General features: G+C 42.7%; 1 protein-coding gene across 1 annotated transcript in view; it reads left to right on the forward strand.

Annotated features, from left to right (window-relative positions):
- KIF26A (kinesin family member 26A) overlaps positions 1-22,991 on the forward strand; it is a 133,214-nt gene that overhangs the window by 66,059 nt on the left and 44,164 nt on the right. The window contains exon 4 of the mRNA XM_040412177.1: positions 1,775-1,935. Coding sequence (XP_040268111.1) covers positions 1,775-1,935 — 161 coding nt within the window. The remainder of the gene's footprint in view (positions 1-1,774; positions 1,936-22,991) is intronic.

A 22,991-nucleotide genomic window follows, 5' to 3' on the forward strand; every position in this document is an offset into this window, starting at 1 on the left:
AGCCTATGAGCCCATCTCTTGCAGCGGGGACAGGGAGGGTGCACTATGTGAGCACTACTCTCTCCTCCTTCTAGCAATCGGTGAGGGTCTCAGCACTCAGATCCCCACTGATCAAAACCTTTGATATGTCGTGCAGTGGGGTGCCCTTACTAGTAAAACACCCAAAAATGTCCATTAGCCTGCTAATGATCCCTAGATATCATTTGACTTTTCCTATTCCATTCCTCTCTCGTATAGAGCAGTGGCTTCAACCTGCGGTTTTCCTGTTGCAAAATTGTTGTTCATCTCCGAGCTCCATCTCCATGCTTAGAATACAGTACTTTCTTAGAACAATTTGTTGTGCCTTACCTCCATTATTCTTCCTGGAAATATAGAGATAAATACATAAGTGTTACGGTAAGTGTCACACTTTGTAGGGACACACCGTATTGTCAAGGAGAATGGTAACACCTACACAACACCTTTCCGGGAGAAACAACAGAGGGGTGGCAATACATAGCTTTCTAAGAAAAGATGCCAAAATTGTTATATTAATTCTTATACAGTGGTCCCTCAAGTTACATTATTATTTGGTTCCAGGACGACCGTTGTCTGTTGAAACCATTGTCAGTTGAGTAATCTGTTCCAAAGCCTCAAAATGCCTTCCAAGATGAGAGAAAATGAAGATTTAAGAAAAATAATCAGATAACGAAGACGCATAAAACAAGCCTTTACATAGTACAGTCAGGAATAGGTGCTAAATAGGAACTAATCCAGCTATTTTACCAATCAAGTGGCCTTGATTGGTTGGCTCTGAGTCTGAGGCATTGTATGTTGAGTCTAGTTTCAATTTACGTTGGGTCAGAAAAGACCATTGTATGTTGAGGCCATTGGATCTTGAGGGACCACTTGTATTATTATGTTATATTATGGGATACACAAGTATTTAGTAAAAGAGACATGTCAGGAGGGCTTATCAGTCTTTAATCCTAAATCAGGAGGCGGACTGGGAATTTAAAGTGGCCTCGTAAAAACTGGTCCTAGGTTGTAGGCAGGTCCAAACTGATTAAAGGCAGGGCAACAGAATTAGGTAGTAGTGCAGAACAAAATACCGCCCCAGCAGAACCAAATATCACAGTGCAGAACAAAATACCGCCCCAGCAGAACCAAATATCACAATGAAGCACAAAATACCGCCCCAGCAGAACCGGATAGGATGAGAGAATCAGATCTTTATGTACCTGGCTGGCGGCCAAGAGGAGGGCTTAGGTGGCATCAGTGGGAAATTTCTCTGTAGGGTCTATAGCCAGTTTCTCCATGCCCAAGAATAAAATACTAATATAACTTATAAAGCACCAACATAGTCTGCAGCGCTGTGCACAGATTATTATAACTTTTACCAGTCTCTATAAAATTTCCTTGGACAAATAACAGCTTAAGGACCTGTTGCTGCTGCCTTGTATATGACTTCTACATGGAGGATAATGTCTGACAGTCCTAACTGAACCAGATAAAGGGCCGCACAAGGCACAAAATATCACTGCTTATCATGTCCTGTTTATTTTTTTCCTGCCTGTCAAAGCGTGTCACCGCGCAGTGCCCGTAACAAAAGGTGCCCGCACTTCTGTGCTTGTCGTCTGCAGTTTACAGCCACCCCTATGATACGTCCCAACAAAGCATGGCTGTCCTCCCTCATTATGTGTCTCTCCCACAATGTGAAGCCTCTGCAAGAAAATGCAGACAGACAGATGGCTTGAACCCTTTCAATCCTGTATTTTCTGTGCTTTTGTTTTAGCCTGACTCTACATCCATAGACGGGGGAAGGGAGAACCCGAGTGCGGAGACTTCTTCAGGGCAAAACATCAGCGAACAGAGTTTAGCAGGACGATCAGAAAGATTCGTACCAACCGCTGTTGTGTCTCCTGCGACGTCGGCTGCAGCTTCATTTTTCATCAGGTACATAAAAAAGTGCATGTGTGGATGCTGGATGTTCATAGGTAGAATAAACAGTTCAAATCAGCAAGAGACTGCGAATATACCGCGGCAAAACAGCTTATTCTATATCTGTCCTATTGAAGCTTATGATATATCCCCTCCATTTTCCTTAAAGTGGCTACATTACATTGGATTTTTTTTTCTAGAAACAGCGCCACTCTTGTTTGTTGGCAGTGCCTGGAATTGCAGCTGCTCTATATTTGAACACCGTTATTAGTGCATTATCTGGTTAGCTTTTTACTTAAAGGGGTTGTGTTATGAAACACATTCTACATTTTTCAAACCAGCGCCCAGATCTGATTACGTTTGTAATTAAAACTGTAGTATGTCCACTGGGCTATTCAATAAAATGTATCTGTAGAGCGCCACCTGCTGTTTGTTCTTTTCCTTATTTCTTGTCCATCGCACTGAGGTGGCTTCAACTGCCACCAGCCACATCTTCTGTTAGAACCTGTGGCAGTTACAGGGAAAGAGCTACAGCAGAATGGACCCAACCCCTGAGAAAGGACCCAACCCCTGAGAAAGGACCCAACCCCTGAGAAAGGAGCCAACCCCCTGAGAAAGGAGCCAACCCCCTGAGAAAGGAGCCAACCCCCTGAGAAAGGAGCCAACCCCCTGAGAAAGGAGCCAACCCCCTGAGAAAGGAGCCAACCCCTGAGAAAGGAGCCAACCCCTGAGAAAGGACCCAACCCCCTGAGAAAGGACCCAACCCCTGAGAAAGGACCCAACCCCCTGAGAAAGGACCCAACCCCCTGAGCTGCCAGTCTTTGGAGTGTCTAGCAGAACAATTGTAGCAATGAATGTGGAGATCTCTGGATCCATGTGAGGTACAGGGCTGGTTCTGGCTTTGTTAAATAGAGATCGTCATGTACTATATGATGTCTGATTTCCATTTTTTGCATCAATCATGGCATAACCCCTTTAAAGGGGTTTACTGGGACTTCAGAATTGATGACCTATCGACCGGTCTTAAGCCTCATGCAGACATCCGTGGAACACGGTCCGTGAGATACCGGACTGGCATTGCAGGAGCGCACTACGTCATAGCAACCAATGATGATGATGACGCCGTGCGCTTCTGCAATGCCAGTCCGGTATCTCACGGACCGTGTTCCACGGACGTCTGCATGAGGCTTTAATCCTGGTACACATTGATCAGCAATACCGAGTACAGCTGCTATGCAATATACGACACTGTGCTAGTATAAAGAGGCGCCCAGAGGCGAACCCCCATTAATCAGATATTGATGACCTATCTTCAGGATAGATCATCAGTTTCTAAGTCCTGGAAAGCCTCTGTAATCTGAGCTGTGGTCTGCCCTGAGCTGCATTCAGAATTCTGCACACTCTAGAGCTGAAATCTTCCAGCAGCATTTATTTTCAGCTCTGGTATTTTGCATTTTGGAAACATTGGTCCTTACTCCAGACAGTGTATAGTAATCTGATGTAGGAACGTCCCAATCAATCCTCAATACTAATGATGTCACCACTAACAAGCCAGACTAAACTAGCAAGAGGAAGACCCCCCCCCCCAAGAAAATAAAAAAATAAATACATGACACCCAGATGCCCTGCTACACAATATGGTCAGAGGTTGTCTTGATGGATCTAACCACTAACAAGCCAGACTAAACTAGCAAGTGGAAGACCACCCCCCAAAAAAAAAAATAATACAAAAAAATAAATAAAATACATGACACCCAGATGCCCTGCTACACAATATGGTCAGGGGCTGTCTTGATGGATCTAACCACTAACTAGGCAGACTAAACTAGCAAGTGGAAGACCACCCCCCCAAAAAAAAGACAAAAATACAAAAAAAAAATACAAAAATACAAAAAATAAATAAATACATGACACCCAGATGCCCTGCTACACAATATGGTCAGGGGTTGTCTTGATGGATCTAACCACTAACAAGCCAGACTAAACTAGCAAGTGGAAGACCACCCCCAAAAAAAACATGACACCCAGATGCCCTGCTACACAATATGGTCAGGGGCTGTCTTGATGGGTCGCCCACTTTAACTATAATAACTCTTTGGGCCACAACCTGAAATGATGCATGATTTCAGACTTCCGGGCTCGTATGACAATAATCTTTTCAGAAAGGAAAGATCTGCTCTATAAAAGTAAAAGTCGAGACGTCTCCGCGAACAGAAGCTTTTTTTCAGTATAATGTCAAGTCTTATAAAAGGGCCGCTTCAGATTACTCTTGCTTTAAGCATCTATCGGCTGTTTGTTTTGTTCAGGATAGATTGCCTTAAACTTCAGACTCCGCATGTTTGGTATGCTGCGGGCGCCTGCTTGGCTTGCAGAAATAAGACATACATCTGAAGCTCTGATAGATTAATATGACAGAATCACATTTACTCCCTAACTGGCTGCGGATTAAAGCATCTCATTATTTACTAATGAACAATAATGTTATACATAATCTATGGGTCGCCGTCCTATCGCTGTCTCCTCATGGCTCACCGGTAGGCATTTCTTGGTCATTATATTGGCCATAAAATAGAGTCAATAATTGAGGTTAGTCGTAGAACAGACACCTTATCAGCTCCAGGCATGGAGAAGCAGCTTGGAAATATTCCTTGTACTGATGGTGTTGTGACTGAGCATATGATTAAGGTATTGAGCCAATATGCCCTTAATGAACCGAGCAGATATATGCATTAATATTATGGAAAAACTCTAAGTGAGTAATAGGTTTTGTTCTAGGCATCCCAGCCTTCAATTAGCGCCTGTAAATTGGGTCTATAGATTCCAGGCCAACTTTGGCTAATTCTACTCAGCAGGTGTCAATGCTCTTTTTTCGTCAATCATCAATCTATAATATCTAGGGGATAATGATGAAGCTTAGGCTACACAATGGTTGTGTTTGCAAGATGCCAAAGAAAATACTGCTGTCCCTTGTGATTCAAGTACAAGTCCAATATCCTAAGGTTTTTTTTCCCTTCTTTTTGGACTTGTGGCCTCCAAAAATGAAATGCTCACAATAACCTCTGTGTTGGGTATTGAGGTTCTATGGCCAGATGTTATTTTTTTCCTTCAGTAGAAACATATGAAAGTAGATGCTCACAGTAAACATTAAACTGACACCCAAGTATATGTTTTTGGCAAAAATACATGGTCAATGTTTGGTAGCTTCAGTTTCGCTGGGCTCCATTCTCCTGCTTCATGACCTTCTGCGAGGATTGCCTTCAAAGGAAACAAAGAAGCTCCTAGGCCCCCAACTACCTTTCGCCTCTAGGCTTCTTTAGACTCTAAGGTCCATGTTCTACCTATAGCTACGACGCAGGAAACGGTATTGGAAACCAATTTCCAAACCAAAAAATGATTCAAAAGTATTTGTTTAGTTGAATGATAGCAGTTTTTGTTGATTTGAATTTTTCATTTTATTTTTTTGTCTTATGACTTTGGGACATTACTTTTAAAAACTGGAGCTATAAGAATATTCATATCTTCATTGACATCTTAGGGCCGGTTCATACAGATTTTTCGGCAATGATTTTGTCACGTTTTCTGCATCTGAATAAGCACCAAAAAAAAAATGTAATTTAAATGGGAAGCAGCATAGTTTATTTTTTTCAGTGTAGTTAATACCGCACTGGAAAAACGAAGCTGCATGCGGTATCTCCCATTGAAGTGAATGGTAAGCAGGCAAATGCCTCATTGCATGCTCCACTGCATAAGTGTCCATGTGTTTTTGCACGTTTTTTGGCACAGATATGCAACAAAAACCGTAAGCGGAAAATGCTCAGTATGCTTTAAAATGATAAAAAAAATATAATATTCACCTTTCTGCTCCCATTCCAGTGTTTCCCAGATCCCCCACCAGTCCCTGGCTGGACAACCCCTTTAACCTGTAACCATGCTCTCAGGGCATTAGTAGAAAGGGGCAGGAAGCACCAGTCATTGTCTTCTGGTTAGCATCTTTTAGTGAGATCCCAAACCTGCATGGATGACGCTACTTTGATAATTCAACATTCAGCTTTTGAACCCAATTTCCAAATGTAAATTGAACACTAACAAAAATATGCATTTCTTATAATACTGGTGTCTTCTTATATGGTAGAAAGTCCTTTGGGCCATCTCAGGCACCAGGGCCCTAGGGGTGACTTCTACCTCTGCACCACCTATAGCTTTGCCCCTGGCTGTTGAGTATTGAGGAAAAAAGTTAAAGGAGGCAAAGGAAACTTTCTTGATATTGTGTGTGTGGAGTGCATAGACACAGACAGGTTTCTCTGGCCGTAATTAGGGAGGAAGTCATTTATGGCAGTTGTAAAGCACTTACAATAATTGGACTGAAGTCCATCTGACAAAGTAATAGGTTATAGGAATTAACAGCAACAGTTAGCTATTCCTTTCAAGCCGATGCACCTGGTGAAGAGAGATGGGAATGTAACCCTTCCTGTGGAATAAAATTCCAGTAACCTGACAGCCGCCTTGCAAAACCTCAAGAAAGTCCAGATGTTCAGAGATGAAGAAAAAAAAATGGAACGCTGGAGGACAACTTAGGGGTGGAAAAAAATAATTGTGATGAGTATCTATAGTTTACAAGTGGGAGCTGTATCTTGACATTGTCGCCTAAAAGCCCAGGTGTTTGGAGATCTGGTATTAAATTAAATCACTACATGGGAGAAGCTTTGGTGGTAATGCTCCACCCGGCATTGCCAGAAAGTGACATATATCACATAAAGTTTTGAAATAAATGGTGGTGATGTCATGGTCGGGATAAGTGGTAGTCTATCATGGTTGACTCAAAATTATCCTCGTGTGTGTGTCATGAATGCAGGGACCTAAAGGGTTTGTTTTATTATGACCAACTTGGGCATTTGCCCACTATAGACCCTCCTCTATGAGGCAGTGCGGAGAACCATCCATAAACCATTCAACGGAACCGTCTGGAAGGATGTGGCTTCCCCACCAAATTAAGCTGTTTCTTGGGGGGCTGGGGTGTAACACGGTGCCGAAGGCGCACTCGGTCTCCCATCAGCCGCAGACCTGCTGCTTAGCTTCGGGAGCGAGGATCTGTGTTTGACCTCGTTCCCAGGGCGGCTTTGCTAGCTGGGAGGCTCCCTGCTCCTAGGTCTGCCTTGAGCGCCGAGCTGATCACTCGGTGCTCAACTGGTCGGTCTGTCGGTCATGTGACGCTGGCCACGTCACATGACCCTCACTCCTCACTATAAATACAGGCAGCCTGCTGGCCACAAGTTGCCTGTTAATTTAGGTTCCTGGCAGTTGTTGGATACCTGTGTACTTACCTGATCCTGTTCCCTGACGATCCTTTGCCTGCTCCTCCTGTACTGCGCATCCTTCCTGGTATATTGACCTCGGCTTCCATCTGACTATTCTTTGCGGACTCCTTTGGTACTTCTCGACTCTCCTGGTATTTATGACCCCGGCTTCTCCTGACCTTTCTATGCTTATCCCTTTGTACTGCGTTGTCCTCTTGGTTTTGACCCGGTCCGTTCACTATTAGTTATTTGTCTTGTCTGTCCTTCCCGCACGTATACTAAGTTAGGGACTGCCGTCCAGTTGTCCCCTGTCATCAGGACTCGTGAGGCAAGTAGGCAGGGCCAGGGGTGAGGGTGGAGCGCAGTGGTCACTATCCTCCCCCCTGTGTGTCTGTGTATGTGACCGTTACATGGGGGCTATGATGAGACAACACTTTTAGACAGCTTAGATTGCAAGCTCAACTGGGGTTAGAACCTACTAGAATTAGTATGGGATTTCTTTACAATAAACATGAAAGCTCTGCCTTTATCCATGCTTATATCAATGTGTAATAAACTAATTTGTCTTCCATGGTAAGAAAGGATTGGGTATGATGCAATCCATGCCCAGTCCCATCTGAATGGATAGATGATTCTGGTTGTGTTTTTTTGGTTGCGTATAGAATAAAGCAAAATTAGAAAATATAAAAAAATAAGTAAAAATAACTATTTAATAATATTAATTAGAAGGATGCACAGTTGAGTCCCATTATTATGACCACTTCCTACTTTCGATGTGATCAGTGCATAGCTCATGAAGGAAGTCACGTGTGGTGAGCAGGCTTGGTGGGTATGTAAGGTGTTATAGGCTGTCTGCACACGTATCCACCGTTGCCATCATAGGTAAAAGGGGAGATTTATCTGAGTTGTAAAAAAGGGATGATTATTGGCTTTCGGGCCAAGGGTGGCAGCATTTCTGAACCTGAGCAGTGTGAACTGTTCTCTTGCTGCAGCGGTGAAAGTGTATTGTGAGTGGACAAATGGCACCACCATGAATAAGCAATGTGCAAACTGCGGAGCATCACGTGCCACTGATGGTGAATGTAGGCTATGAAGGTGGGCAAGGGTGGAACGTCACGCTAGAGTGGAAGAGCTCATTTCCTATACTTGAACCCGAGTGAGCATATGTGGGACCACCTCGATGTTCTGTTCAGTCTATGGATCCACCCTACGCCCCCTCCAGCAGCTGTGGGATGCACTGCAGTCAGCAGGGTTCTAGATACCTGTGACAACCCACCAGGACCTTATGGAGTCACTCCCAGCCTGTCTAGCTGCTCTCTGAGCTGCACACGGCGGTTATTTTGGATATTAGCTGATGGTCAGAATAATGAGACTCGACTGTGTATTTTTTGAAGAATATTATAAAAAAATTAAAAAAGCGCATTGTCCCTAAATGGATAATTATTGTGCATTGCAATAATAGAATAAAATCTAAAAATATAATAAAGTAGTTAATGCAAGCCAAACAGTTTTTCAGGGGGTTTTAATTAATTTGGAAGTGGTTCTCGATACCGTTCAGAAGTAAAATAAGACTAATGTGGCTATTAAACTGATCAGACAAAGTTGCCTCCATGCCATAATGTGCCACCAGGGTTTTTGACACATAACATTTTTTCCTTTTCTATTTTTTTTTTACGTTCCTTCTGTTACATGAGGCAAAGTTGAGGAAAAAGGCCAGATTGAAAAGGAGCTCTCTCCAAATTCTCAGATTTACTGCGAATGTAATTGGTAAGAAGCATAAAACATACAAACCATATGTGATGTAGAAGCACGCTATCTTCACTTGCTAGACGCCTGTTGGAGGTTTGAATTGTGCCAAGCAGATGGCATTTGATCTGATAGCGTAGAAGTGTTTATTTTTGTCATGTTCCTTGTGATGGGTGTTATCTTGAACTCCTTTATGGAAAGACAAGGTTGCATTTCATTATTTGGTTATTTTTCAGCCATTCTAGCCTGATGTCAGATGAGAAGTAAACTCTGATGTGCTGTCTAAACAAGAAAGCCTTGAATATAAAGGTGCCTTGTTGTCTTGAATACTTATGTTTCGACAGGAAATAGAAAAGTATACAAAGATTTTTTAGAAAAGTATTCTTTCTGACCCCCTGACACGTACATTAGGCCGAGCGGAACGTGCATGTGTTCTCAATAGGGAGAGGGGAGTGAGCCTGCCAGACACACAGTAAAGCTGGGGGACATATGATCGGGCACATAGAAGCACTAAAAGCCCCCATACACATTAGTGTATTGTCAGCCAAACCAGCTGAGAATGGTAGGTTCAGCCTAATGTATGTGGTTCGCTCCTGACAAAAATGAGTATTTTTTCTATATCCTTTTGTTCTCCCTGGACATAAGCCACCACCAGAAAAGATTTTGAGAAGGTGTGACCTGGCACATACAGGATCTGGGGAAGGTATAGTCCTGCACACAGAAGGTCTGTGGTGAAGGTATAGTCATGCATGCAGAACAGTTAGGGAAGATATGCCCTGGCACACAGAAGAGCTGGGGAAGGTGTGGTCTGAAAACAGAAGATCTTTGGAAAGTGTAATCATGCACACAGAAGATGTGAGGAAGGTGTAGTGAACAAAGAAGATCTGAGAAAGGTGTGGTCTGGATCACAGAAGAGCAGGAGAAGTTGTGTCCATGCACACAGATGAGCTGAGAAGGTGTGACTATGCACATAGAACAGAGAAGGTGTGTCCATGCACACAGATGAGCTGAGAAGGTGTGTCCATGCACATAGAAGAGCCGAGAAGGTGTGTCCAAGTCCATGCACATAGATTAGCTGAGAAGGTGTGTCCATGCACACAGAAGAGCTGAGAAGGTGTGTCCATGCACACAGATGAGCTGAGATGGTGTGTCCATGCACATAGAAGAGCTGAGAAGGTGTGTCCAAGTCCATGCACACAGATGAGCTGAGAAGGTGTTTTCATGCACACAGAAGAGCTGAGAAGGTGTGTCCATGAAAACAGAAAATCTGGGGATGGTGTGGCTTGGCACACAGAATAGTTGAGAAGGTGTGGTCATGCACAAAGAAGAACAGGGAAAAATCTGATCTGGCTTTCCACTGCTACTTCCCTTCTAAAGGCAACTCCATTAATGGAATTTCAGGAACATGTTTATTTGTCACAAAGCCGAATTTCCTGAAATGGCGGTAAAAAACTAAAAAAATACATACTCACCTCATCAATTTGCTCGTGGAGAGGCCATCGCGGACATCTTGATTGAAGAAAACACACCAAAGCTTGCTTGCGTGCGGACGTGTGATGTCACCAACACGCTGGCCAGGCACGGTGATGTGATCATGTCAGTGCGCGCGACATTTGGTGCATTTCTTCAATCAAGATGGCATGATGACCTCTCCATGAGCAAATGGATGAGGTATAGATTTTTTGTTCTAAACCCGTGATTAACACCTGAAAGGCCTCAATGTGGCTGTCCGATGCCGAGGTCAGTGTTAAATGACTTCAATGACTTCAAGTCCAAAGACAGACTGATAGGGACCTTAGATTGTGAGCCCCATTGGGGACAGTTGGATGCTAATGTGTGTAAAGCGCTGCGGAATATAGTAGCGCTATATAAGTGCATAAAATAAATAAAAAATGACCTGGGGGGGGGCGGTGTGATCGCCATTCCCTGACATTGCGCCCGGTACATACGATGTGATTTGTGATGAAGTAATACATAACGAATGGAATTTCTTTGTGAACTTTGGCGAAGCAGCCGAATAGAATTTTTGATAACTTCTCTCATATCTAATAATAATGATTGGCACAATATCTTACTTTTTAGTAAAGCACGATGGCTCAGTGGTTAGCAGCGCTGGGTTGGAATCCGACCAAGGATGACATCTGCATGGAGTTTGTATGTTCTTCCCGTGTTTGTATGGGTTTCCTCTGGGTTCTCCGGTTTCCTCCCACACTTCAAAGACATACTGATAGGGAACTTAGATTGTAAGCCCCATTGGGGACAGTGTGATGCTAATGTCTGTAAAGCGCTGCGGAATATAGCAGCCCTATATAAGTGAGTATAATAAATCAAGAACACACATAATGTGTCTTTAGCCTCTTCTTCAAAAGCAGTTGCTTATATAGTATAATTTATTAATTTTGGCATAAATGATCGATCGCACAGAAGACGGGAGAGTATGATATGGAGAAGTCGCTGGGGAAGGAGTGGCCTGGCACATTGTTGTAATCTGCAACCCAATGGTCCATGGCGAGATGTTACGCTGAATGATCTGAAGCATGCACAACAACTTCTTGAAGATACACCTTATTATTTTGCAGAAAAATCGTTGTCTTTTTTTTAAAACATTTCATCACCCGCTTCTCTACCATGAAGTCCAAATCACCCTCAGCAGGCATATGAGACGGTTAATTATGCAGCCATGATAAAGATGTCAAGTGCACATTTTTGTTTTGCTATGACAGGGAGAACAAATCAAGGCTTTGAACAGAGTGAGCTGTTGAAACGCTTTGCTAGGCGGCTTCCATGTTCCCGGGGAATGCATGACTAGCTACATAAACAAACAATCAGTGGGTGCCATCACCCAACACAGGATGATTAATGTGAGGGACAGGGTTTTCTTGTTCCCAGTGATTAATTAGCCCGCTTTCCATCCCTAGATTCCTCTTTTTAACAAAAGGTGGCTGAAAAATAAAACAACGTTGCTTTTTTTTAAAATTATTATTTTGCCCCAAGCTTTGAATTTTTGGGATTCTAGGATTCCGTCATGCATGAGAAACAGATACAATCTTTGATACAAATATGTGTCTATATTCACACACTGAGATCATTGGCAGTGTGCCGTATCTAGTAGATGAGAATTGCTCTGTTCGCCTTAGAAACAAAAATTTCAAAAACAGCTGATTTACAAAGTCTGGCTTGTACCGTTGGCCCTCAGCTTCTTTCCTGTGTCCCCTGCCATGCAAGCTTTTCCAATTCAGAGAAAACATATGAAGGAAATCCATCACAAAGCTGCATGAGGCTTCACATTCACCTGCGTCTCTTTCCTTTTATACGTTCTATTTTTTAAGGACTCAGGGAATGAACCATGGGATCATTATGCAGATAGATTGCATGAGGTGGAAGTTCCTACCGTATAATATAGATTTATTATCTAGAAAAGTTTAGACTGGAAGGAAGATCTGGGTTAGGCCAGTTTCAGAGGGTTGCAAAATTTGGAGCCCATAACTTGCAGCTCAAACGTAGACTAACATAGGGTTCAATGGTTGAGGAGAACCAATGGTGGTCCTATTAATATGGCAATAATATTGTAATATGGCTGCTTCTTGGTGTCCATATTACTGACCTCTTAGGGTCCTATGGTTATCTAAGTTTCATACAGCAGAACCACTCACGTCTAACATGGATGGTGCGTTATTAAGACCATCAAACCTCAAGTTCCAGCAAGTATATTTATGAAGGCCTCTGGTCTTAAGTTCCTCTGCCAGAGGAAGCGCTGAAGTTACATAGCGGTGCAAGCCTCTAGATAAATTTGGCCATGGCACAGCCTTAACCCTATGCCAGCTCCCTTGCTGTCGTAGATTTGAAACATTTTCCCCACCAAAAAATGGCGTGGAAAATGATAAATGAGCCGACACATACCACGTCCCCTTTTCTGTACACCCTGGAAAAGTGGTGTGAGCAGGGAAAAGTTGCAAATATTACTTCGCAAATTGCGTGCAACAAGTTCCAACCCCAAAAGTTTCGTAAATAGTTTAATAAAAGTCCTCCTTAATCTTAATTACCTCCCTGTGGTCCGCAGAGATGATGTTAATCTACAATTTTTACAAATACACTATTTTAACCTATTTTTTCGAGTACAAAAAATTGTATTTTATAAAGTGTTGAAAATATGGATGTATCTGTATGCACTCAGCATTACAGCAGTATTTTAATGTCCCCTCTTCTGTTTTAGTAAATACTTGTATTCCCCATGAAGTAACAACTCTGGAGCATCGTTTCTTAGAGCTCTCAGCTGTGACAATTCCTCTGATACTTCTTCTAGAAATGTGTGAATGAAATGACACCTGGGCGTTACCCTTCTCTTTGTCAAAGGGGTGTGTCCCTACATAGCAGTCAGCCCTGATTGGATAGTATTAGAATGTTTTGGGACATACCCCCAACGGGTAACATCCAACTGTTAATGTATTCATGCATGTCTAGGAGTAATAACAGAGGCAGATGGCAGAATTGCTATAGTACTTAGTAAAATAGGCACGTCAGGAGAGTCGGAAGTTACTGTTTAAAAGCGTTGTGCCACAGTGAAATGTTACATTTATATATTTCACTATGAAAAACGAGTTACTTTTATAATTTACTTTCTATTAAAAAAAGGCTCCAGTTGTGATATTCTCTTTACTTCATTACAATGGCGCCCCCTGTGTTGTTTAATCTGTATAGCAATTTGCACGTCCACCCACTGAGGTGGTCGCACAAGCTCAGCCATCAGCCGTATCTACTGTTAGAAGTTGTGACAGTTATAGGGAGAGAGCTGTAGTAGAAAGCACATGCCCCCTGAGCTGTGAAAGGGAGAGAGCTGTAGTAGAAAGGACATGCCCCCTGAGCTGTGATAGGGAGAGAGCTGTAGTAGAAAGGACATGCCCCCTGAGCTGTGATAGGGAGAGAGCTGTAGTAGAAAGCACATGCCCCCTGAGCTGTGATAGGGAGAGAGCTGTAGTAAAGCACACGCCCCCTGAGCTGTGATAGGGAGAGAGCTGTAGTAGAAAGCACATGCCCCCTGAGCTGTGATAGGGAGAGAGCTGGAGTAGAAAGGACATGCCCTCTGAGCTGTGATAGGGAGAGAGCTGTAGTAGAAAGGACATGTCCCCTGAGCTGTGATAGGGAGAGAGCTGGAGTAGAAAGGACATGCCCTCTGAGCTGTGATAGGGAGAGAGCTGTAGTAGAAAGGACATGCCCCCTGAGCTGTGATAGGGAGAGAGCTGTAGTAGAAAGCACACACCCCCTGAGCTGTGATAGGGAGAGAGCTGTAGTAAAGCACATGCCCCCTGATAAAGGACACATCCCCTGAGCATCAAGCTTTAAATAAATCTAGCAGAGCAATGGATGGGGAGATCTCTGGATCCATGTGAGGTACAGGGCTGGTTCTAGCTTTGTTAGCAAGAGATTGTCATGTACTATTTGATTTTCATTTTATATTGATGACCATATAAAATTGATAATCATAGGGTCCATATTATGCATATGGAGTAAATCTAGGCTACATTAGCTATGCTCACCTGGATAGTCTTTATGATAGCAGTATTTTTTAACCTTATAAATGGCTAGAGGCAGAACTGTATCATTGATAATTGGTGCATTTATTGTGATTGTTTCAAACCACGGTCAAGTTTTCGTTCCAGTCTTTTTTTTTTCTATTGATTTCCCATCTAAGTGGAATGTGTTGCTGCTTTTACCGACCAAACATAATAAAAGCCAGGAGGACCTTGATATATCAAACCCAATATCTTCATTATTCTGGCGAGGAGTTAACCAGCTTCCATCCAGACACTGTCCTCGGTCACTTTATATATCAGGGCCCGGGGATGAGCCATAAGTTTGTTTTATTTCACTTCCTGACACTAAGCTGTAACGAGAGAAATCTCACAGGTGTCTTAAAAGACGACTTCTATTAAAGGGAAGAAAAGTTAAATAAAATAAGTCAGGCCATCTTCTGTGGAGGGTAGAGAGGAATAAAGGAATAATTCGAAGGAAGGAATCTCAAGATTTTATGACATGTCTTCAAGATGAACATAAATCACCAATAAACATCTAGTATTAGTAGCTGCTTATGGTTCGGGTAGGATGAGAACTAGATACAGATACAGTATAGAGAATATGAATACATTTGACCACACATTTTTGAATTTGCATTCATGCAACAGTATGTGGCATAAAATATAAAATAAATAAATAAAAAAAATTTAGATTGTGGAAATGTCCATAGTGATTTATAAGTGATTTTTAAGAATTACCTATTTGGCTACCAATGTGTACTTTATCCAAACTATTATGGGTGTTTCTTAAATACAATTTCCTTGGAGGGAATCCACCAAATGTCTCAAGTCTGTCCAAAGTCTAGTGTAAATGCTGCCGGGGGTCAGTCGACAGTGATACCAAATACAAGCAAAGAAGGATTTGTTAAATCAAATGAAACTCTACAAGATGAGATATCTTTCATATTTCAAGCATTTTCTTTATAAATTTTTTTTTTCCATTTCCACTATTTCCGTATTTCAGTTTTATTCCTGTGTTAGAAGGGTCCATTCAGATGGCCGTATGGACTGGTCCGCACCCGTTCTGCAATTTTGAAGAACGGGTGCGGACACATTCATTTCAATGGAGCAGCAAAAGATGCGGACGGCACACCGTGTGCTGTCCGCATCCGTGGTTCCGTTCCGCGGAAAGGATAGAGCATGTCCTATTCTTGTCCACAATCACGGACAAGAATAGGCATTTTCTATTATGGTTTTGGCCACGTGCGGTCCGCAAATTGCGGGATGCCCACGCCCGGTATCCGTGTTTTGCAGATCCGCAAAACGCTACGGTCGTGTGAATGCCCCCTTTAAAGACAGACAGCCTATTAGACCCTGCCTTTGGACTTTGTAGTCATGTATTTGGCAGAGCTGGAGGTCATTGTTGCGGAAGGGGCAATGGCATGACAGAGAGAACCCCCTACTTCTGTTAAGCCACTTTGATGCTGCATTTGCTATTGACTACAGCATCTAAGAAGTTAAACTGCAGTTACATCTGTAGCAGGGCTGTGTATTACAGCCCTGCTCCTGTCCTTGACCTAATGAATGCACCTATGGCACCTCAGCACCCACAAGGCTCGGCACTCCTCTTCATCTCTGTGCCTGTGCCAAGACTGGTATTGGGCATAGATAGCTGTGATGTAGGCCCCAATTCCCCTCCGGGACCGGTAGCAGTAATACCCTGACTAAAATAGAGATATATTACAAAAGTAATCAGGACAGAATTTTGGACATTGGTGTTCAAGGCTGGACATTGACTTTGGGACCACCTCTGTCGATGGTTGGCACAAAAAGAGCAAACACTTATTTTTGGCACAAATCAGCCCCTGTATGTATTGCCTTGTTGTAGAGGTGCCTTTCAGTGCATTCCTGCTATGTTGCGGAGATTATAAAGTGCCACCAGTAGAGCAGACAGGTATTTAGGACAAATTAATTGCTTTTGCAGAGCGTTGCAATACACATACTCACAAGAGTCGTAAAAGGGAATGGACATCGTTAACAGCATTATAAAAGCATTCTGCCTCTTTGCAGTCTGCCGAAATGCTCTCAAATATGTACTTTAGTTTTATAGCTTTGCAATTTTTAAAAGTAAAGAGGTGTTTTAGCGCTCCTTTGAGCGGGTCCACGTCTTTATCTGTGTTATTACAGCAGTGCAGTGAGTATTATTTATTGTCCTCTTGTGTCAGAGCTTGTTCCAGCTATGCTCTAAACTCCCTGATTTCTGTAAATGTAAGCCTTTCAAAATTAAAATTTTTGGCATTTCTGGTCATGACTGTGAAACACAATTTTATTTCATAGTGAGTGAACAACCCCTTGGCTTTTAGGGCATGTTCATAACATAGACAGATAAAACTGTCTGGATATTTAAAGGGAATCTGCTATCAGTAAAAAACATTGTTCAAATCAAGATTTATGTTAAACCTTTTTAAGGAATTTTCTGGGGATTTTTTTTAATGTAATGTTTATAAAATCCTGCAATTTTCTTATGGTCACTGAGCCTCATTATATGCTGACACTTCCTTTTATGTAGCGTCAGTAACTTTTCAGCAGTCCTCTCATTAGCATCACAGGCAGGATTATAATGAAAGATTATATATGGGGAAAAAATGAAAAAATGGCAGCATCGGCAAAAATCAAAAAGAAAAAATGGGTGCACAGCCCAATGGGAATAAGCTCACCCAATATACAGGATACAAAAAGCGGGCAGCACTCCACACTTGTGAAACAATGTAGAAAACTTTATTCACCCATGTGGCTAGGCAACGTTTCGGCTCAATACCAGAGCCTTTTCAAGCTTGAAAAAGGCTCTGGTATTGAGCCAAAACATTGCCTTGCCACATGGGTGAATAAAGTTTTCTACTTTTTTTTACAAGTCTGGAGTGCTGCCCGCTTTTTGTATCATATATATATATATATACACACACACAGTCCTGATCAAAAGTTTAAGACCACGTGAAAAATGACAAAAAATCCTATTTAGCATGGCTGGATCTTAACAAGGTTCCAAGTAGAGCTTCAACATGCAACAAGAAGAAATGGGAGTGAGACAAAACATTTTTTGAGCATTCAATTTAATGAAAACAACGAATAAACTGAAACAGGCTGTTTTTCAGCTGATCAAAAGTTTAGGACCACACCTCCAAAAAAAAACTAAACCCCCCCTAAAACAGAAATCCAACTTCCAAACATGAACTCAGTAATGAGTAGCTCCGCCGTTATTGTTTATCACTTCAAAAATGTGTTTCGGCATGCTTGATGCAAGCCTTTCCATGACATGAGTGGAAATATTTCTCCAAGTGTTGAAGACGGCCGCACGAAGGCCATCTACTGTCTGGAACTGTTGTCCATTTTTGTAAACTTCCCTTGCCATCCATCCCCAAAGGTTCTCAATTGGATTTAGATCAGGGGAACACGCAGAAGGGGCCAAAAGACTGATGTTATTCTCCTGGAAGAAGTCCTTTGTCCTGCGGGCATTGTGTACTGTAGCACTGTCCTGTTGAAAAACCCAGTCGTTACCACACAGACGAGGGCCCTCAGTCATGAGGAATGCTCTCTGCAACATCTGGACATAGCCAGCGGCCGTTTCACGCTCCTGCACTTCCTGAAGCTCCATTGTTCCACTGAAGGAAAAAGCACCCCAGACCATTATGGCGCCCCCTCCACTGTGGCGCGTAGAAAACATCTCAGGTGGGATCTGCTTGTCATGCCAGTAACGTTGGAAACCATAAGGACCATCAAGGTTACATTTTTTCTCATCAGAGAATAAAACTTTCTTCCACCTTTGAATGTCCCATGTTTGGTGCTCTCTTGCAAAGTCCAAATGAGCAGTTCTGTGGCGTTCAAGGAGACGAGGTCTTTGAAGACGTTTTTTGTTTTTGAAGCCCTTCTGTCTCAGATGCTGTCTGATGGTTATGGGGCTGCAGTCAGCACCAGTAAGGGTGTCTTGACGGACAGCCAATTCGATCCTCCGGCTCAGTGCTGATGACATTTTTTGGGGTCTTCCACTTGACTTTTTTGTTCCATAACCCTCAGGATCATTTAAGAAATTCCAAATGACTGTCTTACTGCGTCCCACCTCAGCAGCGATGGCGCGCTGTGAGAGACCCTGCTTTTGCAGTTCAACAACCCGACCACGTTCAAAAGGGGAGAGTTTTTTTGCCTTTGCCATCACAACGTGTGACTACCTGACAGAAAATGACAATGAATCCACATCTTTGCACAGATTTAGCCTTTTAAAGGCATGTGGTCCTAAACTTTGGATCAGCTGAAAAACAGCCTGTTTCAGTTTATTTGATGTTTTCATTAAATTGAATGCTCAAAAAATGTTTTGTCTCACTCCCATTTCTTCTTGTCGCATGTTGAAGCTCTACTTGGAACCTTGTTAAGATCCAGCCATGCTAAATATGATTTTTTGCCATTTTTCAAGTGGTCTTAAACTTTTGATCAGGACTGTGTATATATATATATATATATATAATACAGGTTCCACAATGCAAAATAAATGATGGACGCAGCTCACCATCTCCCCCTCCCTGTACAACAGCACTTGGACCCCCACCAATCCAAACTATTGATATGTTGCGATGACATGAAAAGTTTTCCTAAAGTACAGCAGAACTTTGAGAAGAGCAGGCCGCCTGAGCCGTTCTCTTCTCAGCATACAGCTTTTCCATTAATTTGTCGGAATATCGTTCATGACAATGACAGCTCTGACCTTTTATATTCCTCCTGTGCGAAGCAAGATTGTTTTCTTTTTTTTTCTGTTTTCAAGATAATACTTTTAATTTTCGTCAGATGATTATTGCTGTAATTCAATTACTGGAGACTATTAAAATGCGGCTCCTACTTAAGATGCAATTTCGGTCCATTAGAAAAGATAACAGTGAAGCCGGGCCTATTCTTGTCTAATATATGTATACATTGTGTGTGTGCGGGAGATGCCAGCGCTATGTTATTATGACTTGTTATGCAGAATAATGCTGCCCTTAATTATATTACTGTGAACTTGATAACGAGCATGCATACGCACTTCTGTGTGAGCATCGCCGTCTGTTATTGCGTTGTGTGTTAGATCTGTATTCTTTAGGCCTAAAGCTGGGCCATAATCACAGCCATTATCATTAACTGTCCAATTGTTCATGACGATTGGTAACGACAATAATTTTCTCTATATTACAAAGAAACTCTCAGGAATCAGAGCTGATTGCCAGGGAAAGCATCTGCTGGCTGTACATTTTCCCTGCGGCGGCCACTACTGGGCAAATGTAGTATTACGTAATGGCCCATCAAGGAAATAATTGAGCTGTCGCCAGATACGTTTTCTTCCAGGTTACCCAGGTAATAAACAATAAATGATGAAGACAAGTCTGTTGGATTCCCTTCATTGTGCCCAACAATCTGCCCCCAGAATGCCAGTCTCTAAGTAATTAAGAAACATCAGCATTGACTCCTATGACCTAGAACCCTTTACATTGCCGCTAAGCTAGTTTTCTTGAGAGCGCCATCTTTAATTTCTTCTTTTTATTTAACATTTGTATTTTAATTCTTTATGGCGTTCAAGATCTCTGCTTGCTGTCAGTGAATGGGATCATTACTGTATGCATCTAGAGGCTAATATTTCAACACTTGAAAGTTTATATGAGATGTATCCAGTTAAATCAACCTCTCTCCGTGCTCTGGTACATCAAACTGTATCCATTGTAGCACAACCTCAGCTGTGTGGGACGGTAGGTCTGAACAGGTTTTATAAATGGGAGAATGGAAGATTAAAATGATCTTTGCCTGAAGAAGACAATGAGTATTATCCTTGCATGCCATGTCAGACTATTCTGATGCGGAGTCAGGTGACAGCTACTAAGAGGTTAACTACAGCTCATCGTTATAAAGTGACCCTGATTTACGGAGCCCCAAAGAGACAGATGTGGCTACGCGTCCTCGGTCTTCATCTATAATACACTAGTGCGCTGCTTTTATTCTTAACCTTCTTGTCTAGATGTGGTTTTTAAATGCTATCCTCCAAGGACGGGAAGCTGCAGGCTTTATCTATAGATAATATGCCATTAGTGGCGCACAGCGCAGCCTGTCGTTTTCCAATGCAAGTCTCTCTAGTGCATTCTTCATACCTGACTATATTTCTATTACTGACCCTTGTCTTTGTTTTATTCCTTTATCCTCACTCTTTTAAAGGGACGGTAATAATTATGCATGAGCTCAGATCCCCCGGATTTGCTGCAGATTTGCGCTGTGATGTGCATTGCAAATCTGCGATAAATTACAATGTGCGGGGAGTGTCTGAACACCCCATCCACATGGAGAGGACAAAAAAATCAGTGTGGAAGATTGAGATTCAGGGGATCTTCAAATCTGAAGTATGTCAAATATGCCATAGACAGAGATGAGCCAATTGACTGAGCATGCGCTGCTACATTTCCTGGTAGTGGCGCATGAATAGTTTCTACTCTGGATGCGGAAGCAGGGCCTCTGCGCTTGTGCCGCCACTTGAAGCAGCAGCACTATGTCAAATGTGTCATTGAAAGAGATGAGCAAATCGACTGAGCATGCGCCACTACACTTCAGGTGGCAACGCATGAACAATCTCTGCTCCGGCTCTGTCAGTCTAGCGGCAGGGGGAGAGTCTTCAGCGGCGGGGACAGCCTCTCGCCGGTGATGAAATCTTGTTGATGAGACAAATTGATTGATACAAATTGAGGCGCTCATCTGCAGTTGTAGATTTCCGTTGCGGATTTCATCTCTTCGATGTGCTGTGACTTCACAATGGACAAGCCGCAGCAAAATAAGTATCTAACAATTCCACCACTTGTAGACTTAGCCTTAAAGGAGTTGTCCACTTTTTAGATACTGATAACCTATCCTCAGGATATTGTAGGCCAGCAGTATCAGATTCTTGGGGGTCCAACACCTGGCACCCCTACAGGTCAGCCGTTTTCAGCAGCCTCTGGCACCAGAAGCTATCTCACATATCTGTCGATCTATCTATCTATCTATCTATCATCTATCCACCCTCATGCCTGTCTGTCTCATGTCTGTCTGTCTGTTATTTGACAGTCTTCCCATACGAAATAAATTATAGAGGCACAATGTGATTGTCTCCTATTTCATATCTAAGTTTCTGTCTATGTATCCATCTGTCAGTCTACTGGGATATAGAGGTGCTAGATCATTGGATTTCCCAAACTACTAGGCCTTTTCTACACAGGTTAAGGTTGGTTCATTACCTTTACTCTAGGAGTTTTGGATAATTAGGGGCATATACAAGGAATGTGAGAAGAACATTTTTGTCATCAAGCCCTCATTAGCAGGTCCCTTCGGTAATCTTTTGTACCAGGAGACCACACCAGGGCTGAGAACTTCTCACTGTGCTGCTTTGTAAACCTGGGAAAGACTCTTTCTTCACGTCTCTTAACTGCACAGGACATTCTTGTCCATTACACGCTGAGAATGTTTATGTTACATACGGCGCCCCTTACAGAGAGAACCAATGCAAACATCTTACTAACTGCTTGACTTACGTCATCCTTTATTTGTGTTTTGTCTTCCCATATGGCCAAACTTCCCAAGTAATCAAGATAAAGAACATTCGCCCTACACCCTGCTGTACCTTGGGAAACATATCTATGCAACCTATGTTACCTAAGTGCATGAGTTATAGTAATGAAACAAGAGTCTTAAAGGAATAATTCACTTCCTTTGTAGTTATATCTGAGAACTATTGTGGCTGCCATTACATTATCTACATGGGAATATATGGCATGGCATGTAGTAATGCATAACTAGGTTGATAAAATGTTCAGAACCCTAGGCAAGACCATATGTATGGGACCCTTGTTGAGAAGGGCCACAGCCCAGGTTGGCACCATCCTTTATTTTAATGGATATTAGAACCTGTGGTAGGATCGCCTCTTTGCAAACCCTACATCAGTAGTAGAGAAGGGAGTGGAGAATTAATCAAAGGGTGATGGAAAGTAGATTGGCCATACACCTTACAGGGAAATGTCCCAGTGGGCCAATGCCCAGGGGGCCACCCAACTGCTGCTTTTTGCCACTGGCCGGGTACATAATGAGCTCTCAGCGGTAATTAACACTGTGAGAATCAGGTACTCATGTACCCGGCCAGCGACCACACATGTCTTCCTGAATTTAACTGCATCAGAAGGCCCCTGCTCCAGATCTTGATCAGAGACAACTAAAGGATGACAGAAAATGGCATCTCTTGATGGCCACCACAGTGGGACAGCTTTTTCGGCAATATATTATGCTGCACTATGGTCGAACTGCACACAAAGCTCCTCCTCTCCACTGCAAGCTCCAGACCCGCTTTCCTGCACTGTTGCAGGTGGCGACAGCTTCAGTTGCACCTTGTAGGAGCCGCACGCTTCCTATTTCTTTAAGGGTTCGTGCACGCCCCTGATTCCGCCTTCTCTCCAATCCCGGCCAGGCACCACCTTTATAAGGGTGCTTCCCC

This window comes from Bufo bufo, chromosome 11, assembly GCF_905171765.1.
Source record: "Bufo bufo chromosome 11, aBufBuf1.1, whole genome shotgun sequence".
Classification (NCBI taxonomy): domain Eukaryota; kingdom Metazoa; phylum Chordata; class Amphibia; order Anura; family Bufonidae; genus Bufo; species Bufo bufo.